General features: G+C 33.0%; 1 protein-coding gene across 1 annotated transcript in view; it reads right to left on the bottom strand.

Annotated features, from left to right (window-relative positions):
• Nucleotides 1–15,303, bottom strand: part of LOC149566297 (DNAJ heat shock N-terminal domain-containing protein) — an 83,441-nt gene that overhangs the window by 46,557 nt on the left and 21,581 nt on the right. Inside the window, exons 5-6 of the mRNA XM_089819707.1 lie at nt 4,456–4,537; nt 2,227–2,280 (exon numbers count right to left, since the gene is read on the bottom strand). Coding sequence (XP_089675833.1) covers nt 2,227–2,280; nt 4,456–4,537 — 136 coding nt within the window. The remainder of the gene's footprint in view (nt 1–2,226; nt 2,281–4,455; nt 4,538–15,303) is intronic.

The raw sequence follows: 15,303 nt of genomic DNA, 5'->3' as shown, positions 1-15,303 counted from the left end.
GAGATCCATTTTGCCACTATTCTCATTGCGTTAGAATCCATATCTTTCAATGATGGATTCAATCCTATTGAGACTTTCATGTTGCAGTAAGTCAAGATATGCTAGAGTTTCTATAAAGAATGAAGACATCCAGTATAGAAGGCGTGCTTTGAATCAAAGAAGTGGTAATTCATTTGGTCTCAATTTTCCCAATGATTGTCCAAGAACCTGAGTTTGTGTGGGAATGCGCCAAGCACTTTGTTTCGAAAAAAAAATGTTGTAGATGCTTGTCGAAAATTTGTTCCTAGTTTTACCTCTGGACATCATTGAGAAGGTCTTCAAAGTGTCAGAAAATCCAGAATGTGCAATTCTAACAAGATAATTCACAACTTGGAATGAGGAAAAGCCTGATCACGTTGAGTTTTCAAATCACAACTAGAAACTCATCATGGTGAATGTAGTGGCGTAGAATACAAGAATTCCCGATCTTGTGATCATCATCAAGTACAAGGCCTTTGCCATCAATCCACAAGATTGATTCATTTAGAATCAATAGCCTCAACTCTTTCTTCTTCTTCTTCTTCTTCTTCTTCCATGTTTGTAGTTGGGGAGGATATATTGCAGGAAATTGTGTAATTGCATGTAATCCAATAATTTTTTTGTTAGTTAGACCGGGTCAAAGTTGGTTTAGTTGCTCCTACTTTTTCCTCCATCTTTTTCTCAACTCCTTTGCCTATATAAGGAGTGCCCCCTCATTGTAAAAATCATCTTTTGTTTTATACAAGAAAGCTTTGTCATACTTGTGCAAGCATAACTTTCATTGTGTAGTACAAATTTGGGAGAAAAGTGAATAAAAAGAAGCAATTGGATTCAAAGCTTTGATTGTGATAAAGCAAATTAGAAGCTTTGACTGTAATTTGTGCATATTATCTTTGATTCATGTTATTATTGTATGGTCAATAATAGAGCATAGTGAGTTAAAAAGCAATCAGAGCCGGAGCCTTGACTGGGAGTGATTGTGGTGATACATAGATTGGAAGCTTTGATTGTCGCTTGTATTGTTGTCTTAAATTCACACAAAAATAGTTACAATTTCCCTACTTATGGAAGTCTTTGCGCTCCAATGGTAGAGGTTTTTCTATAGAATAGAATAGAAATCATCTACTTCAGGAAGTCGTTGCTCACTAATGGTAGTGATTTTTCTTATAAATTAAACAAACAAAACTTAGAGCCAAACTAGTACACTTTCAATCAGCCGTTGAGTTGGTGTTGGTTTATCGGTATCACCATTTCTAGCTACTAGATAGAAGTGCAGTAAGAGATTTCATCTTGCTCATTACTCGCTCCGCAGATAAGTGGATTCTTTTCTAAACGATAAGAGGAAATGATATTGATAACACCTCTTGCAAAATCTTTCAACTTTTTGCTTACCTTGAGTTGATCAAAGGAACAGTGAGAAGGGGGACCCTTCCCTTAAATAAAGGAGAGACTTTGTCTCACATGCTGTGGCTGGTCTACCTATTTTGTGACTAGATTTTCACAAAACTCTCGACTGCAAAATATCCACCCAACAATATATATATATATATATATAAACATGAATCTTTACAATTCATAATAAGAAAAATGAATTCACGAATCCACGGGTTCGATTCTTGTGCCCGAGTCTAAACCCAAATCCAAATTGGTAACTTAGAGTTTAAACTTTGAGTGGGTGTCAAAAATTGTCAACCTCTTGAAACATTATTGGCGTAGTTTGTAGTTGTCAGCAAACTCCATATTTACTATTTATATGTTATTTATTGTTCAATGAAAAGATTGCTGTATTTTATTTTGAGATATGTGTTTCAAATTTCAATATTCCACCAAGATTATATCAATTGGGCTTCAGAATTACATCGAAGGACCTTCCAAAATTATCAAGAAAATATAGTTTCTAAGCATTTGATGTAAGGGGAAACCAACGTGCATGCTTGTGAATACCATTGATTTTGGATTTTTAAAATGCATAACCAATTTCCGCCTAAATGTATTCACTTGGCTAAGTGGAGTTGGAAAATAACCTCTTGAACAACATCCTACTAGGAAAGAATTCTTCTTCTATAGAACCCCTAGACAATTCTTCTACAATGATATGCTTTTCAAGGGTATATGTGATTTAAACTTCTTTGATATCATGCATATTCCAACAAGTTTTCTCTTCATTCATTTACAATTAAAAATGTATAGTCCAAAAGTAAAGTGTACCCTTGCAAAAACATCAGGAGTTGCAAAACCCATATTTGAAAGCATCAAACCCACCTGTTTTACACACAGAGAAAACAATATTAGACATTTCAGCTTATGTGAATTGATCTTTCTATAATAAATTAAAGAAATCACTAGAATTGCACAGATGTATTGGAGCTGATCTTCAGTATTGCATGAAAATACTATCAACTCTTTCCAATCTCGAATAGTATAAATATCATGTATCCAGAAGTGACTTCTTCTTTTCATCAATAGTTTTTACATTACATGTTTAATGATGCAACCCAATTTCTTGAAACATCTATCAGATTATTTCACAGCAGAATAGATATATTGACATATAAAAGTTACTTTCTATTGAACTTAAGGCATGCTTAGGGACTTATCTTAGGTTGGTATAGAGCACAGCTTATAATTTTTTCTCTCTACTCGAGGACATTTGTCAGTAAATGGCAGCATCTTTTATTGGGAAAACACTAATCATGCTAATGAGGCAATGGCGTGAAAATTACATCAATTGAACACAATAATTTATATTAGTTAAAAAATATCATTAAACTTGTGCTTAAACTATAATATAAACTCTTCTCAGAAAACACATACATAAAGTGAAATGGCATAGAGAAGTTTCAAGCATAAGCTTAATGTTAAAATGGATGCAAACATGGAATACTACCTATTATGATTGTGGGTAGCTGTAGCTTCTCATTAATAAAGGAAACTAGATTAGAGATCCATGGTCATCTTTGATATCCCAGAAATGGATCTCCTTATGCACAATGTAACTAAACAAATTTTGTTTTAAGAAGAGATTTTTATACAATCAGTACGAAAAGAATTTTCTAAATGTCAAGTTGGAGGACTCCCAAATGATGGAAGATGGTAATGTCCATGGAATATTAACCCAAACTTTAGGTGTATGGATATAATTGAATTTGGTAGTGATAATTCCCAGTGTATGAGAAAGATTGGTCCATGCAGTATAATCTAAAATGATGTTGTGATGATGGGTTTACTCAAGATTGAGGGTCCTGTAAAGAAAAATGGTAGATTTATTTATAAAATGGTAAACCCTATGATTATGCACTCTGACTACATGGAGGTTAAGGAGAGTTTGAGGACCTACAAGTCCTACAACATGCGTTGATAAGTCACATGAGAACCAAGTAGAGTAGTGAGCCAAAACTGAATATCATATCAGCCTAAACTCAGAGGCATCGTCTATGTGAAGACACAGAGCTGCAGCAGTGCTTGCGCCTCTGAAAGCAAGCACCTAAGCCATCTTATTGCTCTCCATTCACAGCGGGTAAAGGGACTGGATGTGTAGATTGATAGTCAATGCACTCAAATAGGGTTTAAATATACATCTAATGTCATAATGGAATGTTGGGCAGTCTGACTGCTAATTCAGATTGTGTCCTGTAAGATTTAAATGCATTTTGAGAGTTGTTAGGTGTCCATTTTCCTTTAGATAAAGAAATGTTATTGTTGACTGAAATCATATCGGTAAAACTGATTGCTATTGGAATATGAAATACATCCAAGTGCTGTTGATAAGCAATTTTCTGTCTAAATCTAAATTTTTGAAATTCTCAGTTTATGACAATAGTAATCTTTATTCAGTCAGTTGATATCTTACAGTTCATCTGAAGCATAGTAATGGTTTACCATTTATGTTTATGAAAAATGTGAAATTCATTTTCTGTTAAGTCTTGCAAATTTTTAGAAGCTGGTATCTTTCATCCTGTGAATCTGAAATTCATTTAATTTCCTGGTTTTAGTTTCTGTTTGCATTAGCTGTATATGGGAGAGGATATGCCCTAAAGGAACAATGTTATATTTTGCTCAAACACTGAAAGTTGAGTTTGTTCATCTGTTTTGTTCTTTTCACAGTCAAGGAGATGTTGGATTTCTGACTAAAAACAATATTTATAAGCCATTTTGCTATCAAGATATCATTCAACCAAGTAGTCTACTTGGTTTTTAGAACTCACATGTCCATCTCAGAATAGTGTTTGAACTCTTCTGCGTAAGAATGCTAAAGAAGCCATGTAAATTGCAGTTGCCTTTGTTAGTTTTAATTTATAATATCAAAAAAGCTTGCCTTTCCACAATCAAAAGTGTGTGAGCCATTTCAAAAAGACTGTGAATAGCTTTCAATCTACATATTAAGAAAGAAATGAATTCTACAACTGTAAATAAAGCAATATTGACAATGTATCTTACATTTACACGCTCCATTCTACGCATTTCATCTTCCAAAAGTGATAATTGTGCAGCACTCGTCCAATGTATACAATCAACTGGACTGCATGCATATAAATGACACTCTTAGACATTATGCATTTCAGCTTTCAAAACAAAACATAAAAAGAATCAAGTGATATCACTATATTTATTGACCTCCTTGAAACCTGAGAAATATAAATTCTATAGTTTCTTAAGATTCCCTTGAAGTCTTTATTACATTATAGGGGCCTATAATGGCATTAAGATCTATGACCACACATTATCTACTAAAAAACTCACAGAATCCAAGGATAAAATCCAGAAATAATAACTATTTTATTCTCTGTCCATGCCAAAAAACACATTGACCAAGACAAAGATAAATAAGAATAATTGGATTTCACTCTGTATATTGTTAAGTTTCTGAAAATTCTGCTATAAATCAGATACTAAGATAATACCTTCTTTGTTGCTTGCTGAAGATAATCTTCTGGAGTTCAGACTTGAAGTGTTTTGTAACAAACGGATTTTCATAACAAAATAAAGAACTAATATCTGGTTTCACATAGAAATGAAAGAGTTTTCTTCAACCATCTTCAAAAACAAACATCTTAAATCCTTTTTTTGAGACATTAATTGATTTAACTACTAACGATTAACTGAGATAACCATTCAACTGATATAACTGGAATAACAATTAATTGAAGTAACTAAAATAACGATTAATTGAAGTAACTGAAATAACATTAACTATCTTACCTTGCATATAGTAAGTAAATACATGATTAGTTACAAGAAGAATATAAATGCATATCAAGAATGGAAAGAAGAAACATATAAGAAGTAACCGGCGAGTCTTTAACTAGTTGTGCAAGCCTCGGCTTTCAATAAGAGGAGAAGCATTGACTTAGGCTTAACCTCCCAACCTTGGACCATATTCATCCCCACACAATCTATTAAATAGAAAAGTCCTCCCAACCCCGGGATCAGTCTTGGGATACTCCTAGTCCAGCCCTCTGAGCATTTTTGGTGTTTAGAATGTTTGCATAGTTATGGACAGACATGTCTAAAATAACTGGCACTACTGACATCAAGTGATCATAGATGAAAAACATGCCTTTAACGACCTTGGCCAAGGCTTTTTGGATGGGTCCTATTATCCGATCACCACCGCTCGACTTGACAACAAGGGAACAATAAATATGAACATGCATCAGCTATTAAATGATTTTCCTTTTTAAAATAATATATACTTGTTATATCTAATTATGTTTCCATGTTATTGCAGATTTCTTTATCACCTCTTCCTTGGCCATATAGCCGGGTGAGTCCCTGGTGTTTATATCTCAGAGTAAACCAACTCATTCTATTGATCCTCAGCTAATGTATGAATATTACATGTTCCAGTATATAATCAGCTGTTATGACTTGAGGAAAATAATCTTAAGACTTGCAACAATACAATTCGATTTTGTCATACAGTAGTAAAAATTAAAGATGTATAAACTTGAGGTGAACAATTGATCTCGACTCAACATGGAAATATCTGACTCACTAAGAAACTATTCGGTAATACCAAACAAAGATGAAGTTCAATATTTCATGGAAATATACCTTACTACTGTAAGTACAAATGCAGTCGTAATTTGATAAAGAAAAATATATATATCAATCAATTATGGAAAGCCGACCGCATAACCTAGTTGTTGGAAGAAAGAAGAGTCTTGGTTGGGTGCTAACAATCTAGTTCCTTCACTGGAGTAATTCCGAACGCATAGCTCTGAGTGATTATCAATCACGACTTTCAGCAGAGGTAAAAATGAGAAGGTAAGGACGTGACAAAAACTGCAGAGATAAATCGAAAATAGTATGGGGAGAGAAAATCAATTCTTGTTCTTAGTTTCTCATGGCTCCCAAATATATAGAGGCATTTGATATATCAAGGTTTTCAAGAAGTCATAACTCTTAAAGAATGTCTTGCCTTCTTGGATGCCAATATAATATGCCAAGTATGCAATTTGGTTTCTAGTAAAGAATCGAATAAATAAGGAAAAGAATTTGAAGGTTATAAATCAAGGATAATTTGTAATATATTTATCTACTTGCACGTAAATATATTTGTAAGATGGCATCATATTATATGTTTTATCCAAGGTCGTATCTTATGTTATGTATATATAAATACATGCTTCATTTGGAAGATTATTTTATCTTCTTGTACATGTATTTAAATATACGTATTAGATAGAATCTTGCATAAAAATGATATTATGGTGTCACCTTTATTTCTATATTTATGTGCATGTACATAAATATGTGTTACAATGAAATGATGGAAAAGTCAACCATAATCCGATAAAGGTATGTATTTTAATTAAGTTAAAATCATTAATGCTTTTAATGTTTATTTAATAGCTCATGCGTGTCCAAATGATTGTACCCTATTATACAAGTTGCTAGGTCCTTACCAAGATAGTTAGAGGTCATAACTGTCGACCAGACAAGTGGACTAAGATAGTACACCATTCCGTTGATCATGTTTAGCAATGTTTCTCCCCTTCATCTTCTCCTGCAATCACTTGTGCAACATTTTCCATGATAATAACAAATTCCATAATAAATCAATAATAATATTTAATGTAGATATTAGCAAGGAATTTAATTATTAACCATAATTTTGAAACCAAGCAACTGCTAACTATTATCATCATATGACAAATAATGGATAACGACCATCATCATTAAACAATTAAACAATAATGAATACAACGGATATATTTGGCTACCCTTTGCACATGATTATGAAAGAAAATCCATTCAATTCAACAGCTATGATAAATTTAAATTTGGTCAAAATTTGGGATGTAACATGTTTATCAATAGTATAAATACTATTCTAGAAATGTTCTTACTCTACAATAATTCAAATAAGGCAGTAATGTAGAGGAGCAAACTTTATTTTGTATTGTGTGCCCTCTATCCTCATACTTACCCTATATTTATATTGAACCCAAGAAGCATGTCCTTACAAAAGACATGACTCTTCTAGGTCGGCCCTTATAATAAACACATAATTGTCCTCCAAGATCGGCATCTATTAGATCAAATTAGATAGCAAGCAAAGTTTAACATCTATGCAAACTAAACATTATTTAATGCTCCTAAATGAGATGCCGATAAGGTAATTCATAAAGGGTTATAAATAGGCAAATCCTCCATGAGGATGTCCATGCTTTATCTGATCATGTACAATCTATTGTTCAGATCAGTATGTTATCGAAGTTACATAAAATTAACACTCCCTCTTAACTTGGTAATCATACTGAGAGATAGCATATCTAGCAACATCAATCAAGATGAATAAGCATAGATTGAACCCAAGAAGCATGTCCTTACAAAGGACATGACTCTTCTAGGTCGGCCCTTATAATAAACACATAATTGTCCTCCAAGATCGGCATCTATTAGAAGATCAAATTAGATAGCAAGCAAAGTTTAACATCTATGCAAACTAAACATTATTTAATGCTCCTAAATGAGACGCCGATAAGGTAATTCATAAAGGGTTATAAATAGGCAAATCCTCCATGAGGATGTCCATGCTTTATCTGATCATGTACAATCTATTGTTCAGATCAGTATGTTATCGAAGTTACATAAAATTAACACTCCCTCTTAACTTGGTAATCATACTGAGAGATAGCATATCTAGCAACATCAATCAAGATGAATAAGCATAGATTGATACTTTTTATCTATCTGATTCTTCTAAGCATGTGGTATCATAGAACACATGATAATATGTCATATTACCATCTTGTGATATGACTTATCACTCATACTAGTGGTAACAAAATTGCATGGAATGCAACATGCAGGATAAAATCCCAGGAATGGTTAAATTCTTCATTTATCCAAGTTGTGACTCATAGGTACTGGCAATCCTATATCACAACATAATCCTGAGTTTAGATCTACTAGAACATAGGATAAAATCCGCAGAATGATCAAATTCTTCTTTTATCCAAGTTGTGACTCATAGACGTAGAAATGTCTACATCACAAAATGATCTTGAACTCATCTAGATCTGACAGTAGTTCTCTACTATTCAACACATTATCTAAGAGATCATCATCTCTCATAATGTCTTTTATACAAGTGTTCATTATCTCAGAGATTGTCACCTCTTAAATAATGAATACAAATGGTGAAGCTCACAACAATCAATAGCTTGACAATAATAATTTTAATTTAAAATTATTAATAATTAAAGAATACAAATGTATTACAATTCAACCATACCAAATCTTTTACTGAAGTGATCTATCTTCACTCGAGAGAGGTGTTTGGTAAGAATATTTGTTGTCCGATCTGCAATGCAAATGTATTCTAATTTTACAGTATTCCTATCGACTATATCTTCTACATAATGGTAAGAAATTTCAATGTGCTTGGACTTGTCATGAAAAACTGGATTCACAGAAAGCGTTGATGGAACTCTGATTAGCACAATGAATAATAGTATGACTCATGGGTTGACCAAATAATCCCACAAATAACTTTCTGAGCCAAGCTGCTTCCCGAGAGGCCATTGTTGTGGCAATGTATTCAGCTTCTGTGGAACTCTGTGCTACTATGCCTACTTTCTACATATCCAAGATATCATCACTGAGCCTAAACTGAAATAACATCTTGAAATGCTTTTCCTATCAGTAACACTTCCAACCCAATCTGAGTCTGTGTACCCATGTAAATCCAAGTCAACTTTCTCATACTTGAGCCCAAGATTAAGAGTGCCTTGTATCTCAAGATGTGTTTGACTGCAACTAGGTGAATCTCCTTTGACTCACACATAAACTAACTTAAGGCATTAACAATATAGCAAATATCAGGTCTTGCATTTACCAAGTACATAAGAGATCCAATCATCTGTCTGTAAAAAGTAGAATCTGTGGAAGGTGATTTTGTTGTTGCTTCCTTAAGTTTATGTAGATTAGTCTCCATTGGAGAAGACATAGGCTTACAATTCTACATTCCAAATTTCTTCAAGATGTCTGATGTATACTTTCCTTGATTAAGTATGATGCTATCAGAATTTTGCCATACTCCCAGTCCTAGCAAGTAATGGAGTCCTAAATCTTTCATCTCAAATTCTCTGATTATATCTTTCCTACATTGATCTATAAAATGATCATCACCTGTTATTAGTAAATCGCCAACATATAGTATCAAAATTATCATATAATCTTTATCCCTTTTATAATATAGATTTGGATCAGCTTCATTCTTGGAGAATCCTAAGCTGGTGAGGTACTTATCAATTCTTTCATGCCATGCCCTTGGAGCTTGTTTAAGCCCATAGAGAGCTTTCTTGAGCCTACAAACAAAAACTTTAGTATTATGAGTTTCAAATCCCTCAGGTTGCTCAAAATATACCTCTTCTGTAATCTTTCCATTCAGAAATGTTGTTTTTACATCCATCTGATGTACTTTCCATCCCTACGATGCTGCAATAGCTAGGGCTGCTCTTACAAAGGTGTATCTGGCAAAATGAGCAAAGGTTTCTTCATAAGCAATTCCCTCTTTCTGAGAGAATCCCCTAGCTACAAATTTGGCTTTATATTTTTCAATGCTACTTTTAGCAGCATGCTTGATTTTAAATATCACTTAGAAGAAACAACGGATTTTCCTTTAGGTCTTGGAACAATTTTCCAAACATCATTCTTAATAATGGATTGGTATTCTTTCATCATAGCATTCTTCCAAGTTGTATATTTAATAGCATCTGAAACATTGGTTGGTTCTAATTTAGATAAATCAATCATCTTTGTTGCATAACTAGAAAATCTTTTGGGTCTTTTGCTTTCTCTGAAGGTTCCAGATGGTGCAACAAATTCTTCTGCTTCCTCTACTGCCCTAATGGCCCAAAGTGGTCTTTTCTTTGGATTTTGAGTTTCCTCAAGATTAAGATTTTGAATTTCATCTTCAATTTATTCAGTGTTCTCCCTCTGAAACTCAAATTCAGCATTTTCTTCAGAACAAGGTAAGGGAGAGGGTTCTCCAAAACTCAGGGCTCTTTTGAATGCTAAATCTTCTTCAAATATTACATCCCTACTAAGTTCAATGTTTTTCTGACCAAGTATGAAAATCCTATATGCTTTAGATGTTTCACTATACCCGACAAAAATACCTTTCCTCCTGAAGGGTTCTAACTTAGTTCTCTTTTCTTTTAAAACATGTATATATACTACGCACCCAAAAATCCTAAAATGACTTATATTAGATTTAACATTAGTAAAGACTTGTTCAGGAGTTTTATCTTTAAGGTAGGAGTGAGGACTCCTGTTTTGAATATAGACAACAGTAGAAGAGGCTTCTGCCCAAAGATAATATTTTAAATTTTGATCAAATATCATAGCTCTTGTTGCTTCTATAATTGTTCTATTCTTCCTTTCTGCTACCCCGTTTTGTTGTGGGTTATAAGGAACAGTATACTCCCTCTTAATTCTTGTTTCTTTACAAAACTCTTTAAGAAAATCTGAAGTATATTCCCCTCCATTGTCAGTCCTAAGAGTTTTAATTTTGTGTCCTGATAAGTTTTCAGTCAAGGTTTTCAATTCTTTAAATTTCTTCTGATTCTTTACACTTTAAGAAGTAAATCCAAATTTTCCTAGAGAAGTCATCTATAAAAAGTATATAGTACTAGAATCCTCCAAGAGAAGGAACAGACATAGGTCCACATAAATCTGAGTGGATTAATTCCAAAACGGTGTTAGTTTTTATAGTACTATCATGAAATGGACTTTTGGTGTTCTTACCCAGAGCACATTCTTTGCATACGCTTGAGTGATCTTTATTCAACTTAGGTAAACTAGTTACCGTCTTCTCCATAGTTGATAAGGTTTTGAAATTTAAATGTCCTAACCTTCTGTGCCATATTTTGTTTATATCAGCAGCTTCATGAATTAAAGCTTGAATAGGTTGACAAGGTTTTGTATTTAATTCATACAAGTATCCCTTTCTTTCACCAATCAACTTTGATTTCTTAAATGAAAAGTTCTTAGACCAGGTCATTACTTCACCATCGATGAATGCAATATTATGTCCATCATCTTCAAGTGTTGTAACCGAGATTAGATTCCTTTTTATTCCTGGTACTTAGAGTACTCCTTTGAGATGTAGAGAACTAACTGACTTCAATTTCAAGGTGCAATTCCCAATTGCCTTGACTAAATGAGCGGAATTATCACCGATGGTAACTTTGCCATCAACTTCTTCAGATATAGAGTCCAATGCTTTTTTGTATCCTATAATGTGTCAAGATGATCCACTATCAATTACCCATACTTTGCTTGATACTTCATTTGATAGTGTACAATAGAATACACAATTCTCAGGATCATAGTTATCTTCTTTCCTAGTAATGTTTGTACAGTTTACTTGCTACTTTGTATTCTCAGGGCAATTAGATCTATAATGTCCAAATTTTTCACATTTGAAGCATTTTATTTTAGATAGATCTTTCTTAGATTTTTCATTTCTTTGATTAACCTTCTTCTTCTTGAAGTGCTTATTCTTATCTTTATAGGAATTTTTATTGAGAACATGAAGTTCTTCATCTTCAATTTTCAATCTTCCTCCTTAACTTTCCTAGATTCTTCTTATAGGCAATCTCCTTTAAGTCTATTAAAGTCTGGAAGATTGTCTCTAGCACTTACTCCTTGTGAAAATGTTACCCATGAATCTAGTAACCCATCTATAGCCATTAGTTCCTTGTCTTCAATTATGGTCCCTACAATTGCAAGTTCGTCTCTTAGACTAGCCACCCTTAGGAAGTAAGAGTTCATAGATTCTCCCTTCTTTATCTGTATAAGATTTAGTTGCCTTTTTAGTGCAAGGGTTCTAGTCGCATTGTTAACTTCATATGCATTTAATAATGCATTCATCATATGAAATGTTGTTTGATGTTTCATTAGCATAGATACTATTTCATTTTTCACTCCATCTAATATGATCCACATGGCTTTCCTATTTCCTTTAATCCAAATAGTTTTATTAGGTTCAACAGCAAGTTGCTTGGATGTTGAATCAACAAACTATTTCACATCATTGTCTTCTTCCAAGCAACGAAGTGTTCTTTCCCATCAAACTTGTCCTGGGGTCTGATTGTGCTTGCCATTGAAGATAGAAGGATGTTGCTAGATATATAAAGTCTGATCGTTTAATTTGCAGAGCCTAGGTTAAACTACCAGAGCTCTAATACCATGTAAAGTTTCTGCAAATTCTGCTATAAATCAGATTCTAAGATAATACCTTCTTTGTTGCTTGTTGAAAATGATCTTCTTGAGTTCAGACTTGAAGTGTTTATCAATAGTATAAATACTATTCTGGAAATGTTCTTACTCTGCAATAATTCGAATAAGGCAGTAATATAGAGGAGCAGACTTTATTTTGTATTGTGTGCTCTCTATCCTCATACTTACCCTATATTTATATTGAACCCAAGAGGCATGTCCTTACAAAGGACATGACTCTTCTAGGTTGGCCCTTATAGTAAAGGGCATAATTATCCTCCAAGATCGGTGTCTATTAGAAGATCAAATTAGATAGCAAACAAATTTTAACAACTTACGCAAACTAAACATTATTTAATGCTCCTAAATGATACGCCGATAAGGTAATTCATAAAGAGATATAAATAGGCAAAACCTACATAAGGATGTCCATGCTTTATCTGATCATGTATGATCTGTTGTTCAGATCAGTTTGTTATCGAAGTTACATAGAATTAACATATATGAATGATGCAAAATGAAAGTCAATTCATCCATATGAATATCTAGATATAACGCTTGTTATACCCCTAAAGTGCATTGGCATAGGACAAAGGTATTGAGAAGCTAAGTCACAAGATTCGGCGAATATCAAGCTTGATATTCGGATATTGCCGAATTTGAAACTTGCCTTAAAAATTCGTTCAAATCCGCCATTCATTCGAATGCCAAAAACGGACTTCGTCAAGTAAATTTAGAAATTGCCGGCAGAGTTTGTAGGGTATTGTCGAGCAAAAACGTCTATAAAATCCGATGCGAATAAGAAGAAAATCCAATGCAAATAAGGAGTTTGTTGAGGCTGCGTTTTCTGAAACGTAAGTCCAGCGGCATTTTTTCTCTCTTGCGTCCTACCTTCATCACGTTTTCCCTCTCCTAGCCTGGGTGAACGTCTGAACCCCGCTCGTGCCCGCCTAGGTGAACGTCCGAACCCTTGTCGTGCCCGCGTGGGTGAACATCCTACGATAAATTTGTTTTTCGCGATTTCAATAGTTGTTATTTGTAATAATATGATGATGATCCAGTTATATTTGTAGATTTATAACTTTGTAATAATATGTATAAGTTTTTATTTTCAATAGGTATTACGTTTATATTTTGTTTTGTTTTTTTAATATAGTTTTTAGATATAAAATTTGTATATAGTTTTTTATTAATATAATTTGTATAAAAAATTTATTTCATTTTATATAGTTTTTTATTAATACAATTTGTATAAAAAATTTATTTCATTTTATATAGTTTATAAAAAATTTAATCTTTTTATAATTCTTTGTAATCTATTTTGTAATAGTTAATTCAATGTTTGATTTATTTTTTAAAATTGACTTTAAATAGTGATATATTAATTTGTAATTAACATAATTTGGAAAACTTTTAAAATATTAGAGTTTAGAGTCGATTAGATATATATTAATATGTTTACTTTATTTTGCTTTGTAAGTTTATAATTTTTATTATAATTTAATAAATAAATAGATATATTATATTATGTTTAGTAAATGTATATTTCAATTTTTAAATAATATAATTATTAGTTTAAATAATATAATTATTAGTGTAAAAAGTTGAACTTTAACATGTTTAATTCTAAATTAACATTTTTAAATTATTTATTGAATTATTTTGTTTTAAAGTTTGAAATAATAACATATTATTTTGTTTTTTATTTTATAGATTGTAATATGGCTCCCCACAAATCAACTTCGGAGGCGTGGAAACATGTGACTCAAAACGGTCCTAATAAAGCTCAGTGTAACTTGTGTCCGAAAGTTATTACTGGAAGTTTAACAAGGGTCATGGATCACTTGCTTGGTATTACAGCAGATAAAGGTGGGGGTGTTACTGCATGTCCAGGTGTGACCCAAGAGCTTAGGGCGATTTTAGAGAAAGAGCATTCGTCTTCTATTGCTCAAAAGATGAAGAAGGCACAAAAGAAACAAAGAATTGAAGACGTCTCTAGATTCACATCAACTATACCATCATCTTCATGTCTACCTCAGGTTGTAAAGGCAACAAAAGAGAGCGGAACTCTGAATAGCTTTTGGAAACCATGTGAGAAACAAGTAGTTGATGATTTACTAGCCGATTTATTCTATACTAGTGCAATTCCTTTCAATGTAGCTAGAAATCCACTTTATCGTGTTGTATTTCAAAAGGCTGGAGAGTTTGGCAAAGGGTACATACCTCCTTCTTCTGAGGCTTTGAGAACAACTCTCTTAGAGAGGTCAAAAGATAGAGTGACTGATAAATTAGATGTGGTCAAAGCCTCTTGGAAGGTAACAGGGTGCACTATATTGAGTGATGGATGGTCCGATATCTGTCAAAGACCATTGATTAATGTTTTAGTGTCTTGTCCTGAAGGTGTTGTATTCTTGAAGGTTATTGACACTATGAATCATAAAAAAACTTCTGAATATATATTTCAGATATTAGAGGAAGCAATTCTTGAAGTAGGGGTTGCAAATGTGGTTCAAGTGGTTACTGATAGTGCAGCAAATTGTGTGAGAGCTG

The sequence above is a fragment of the Cupressus sempervirens genome, chromosome 3, assembly GCF_028749045.1.
Source record: "Cupressus sempervirens isolate cs-2001-9-10 chromosome 3, ASM2874904v1, whole genome shotgun sequence".
NCBI classification, from domain to species: domain Eukaryota; kingdom Viridiplantae; phylum Streptophyta; class Pinopsida; order Cupressales; family Cupressaceae; genus Cupressus; species Cupressus sempervirens.
This window is presented reverse-complemented; position numbering and strand designations above follow the sequence as displayed.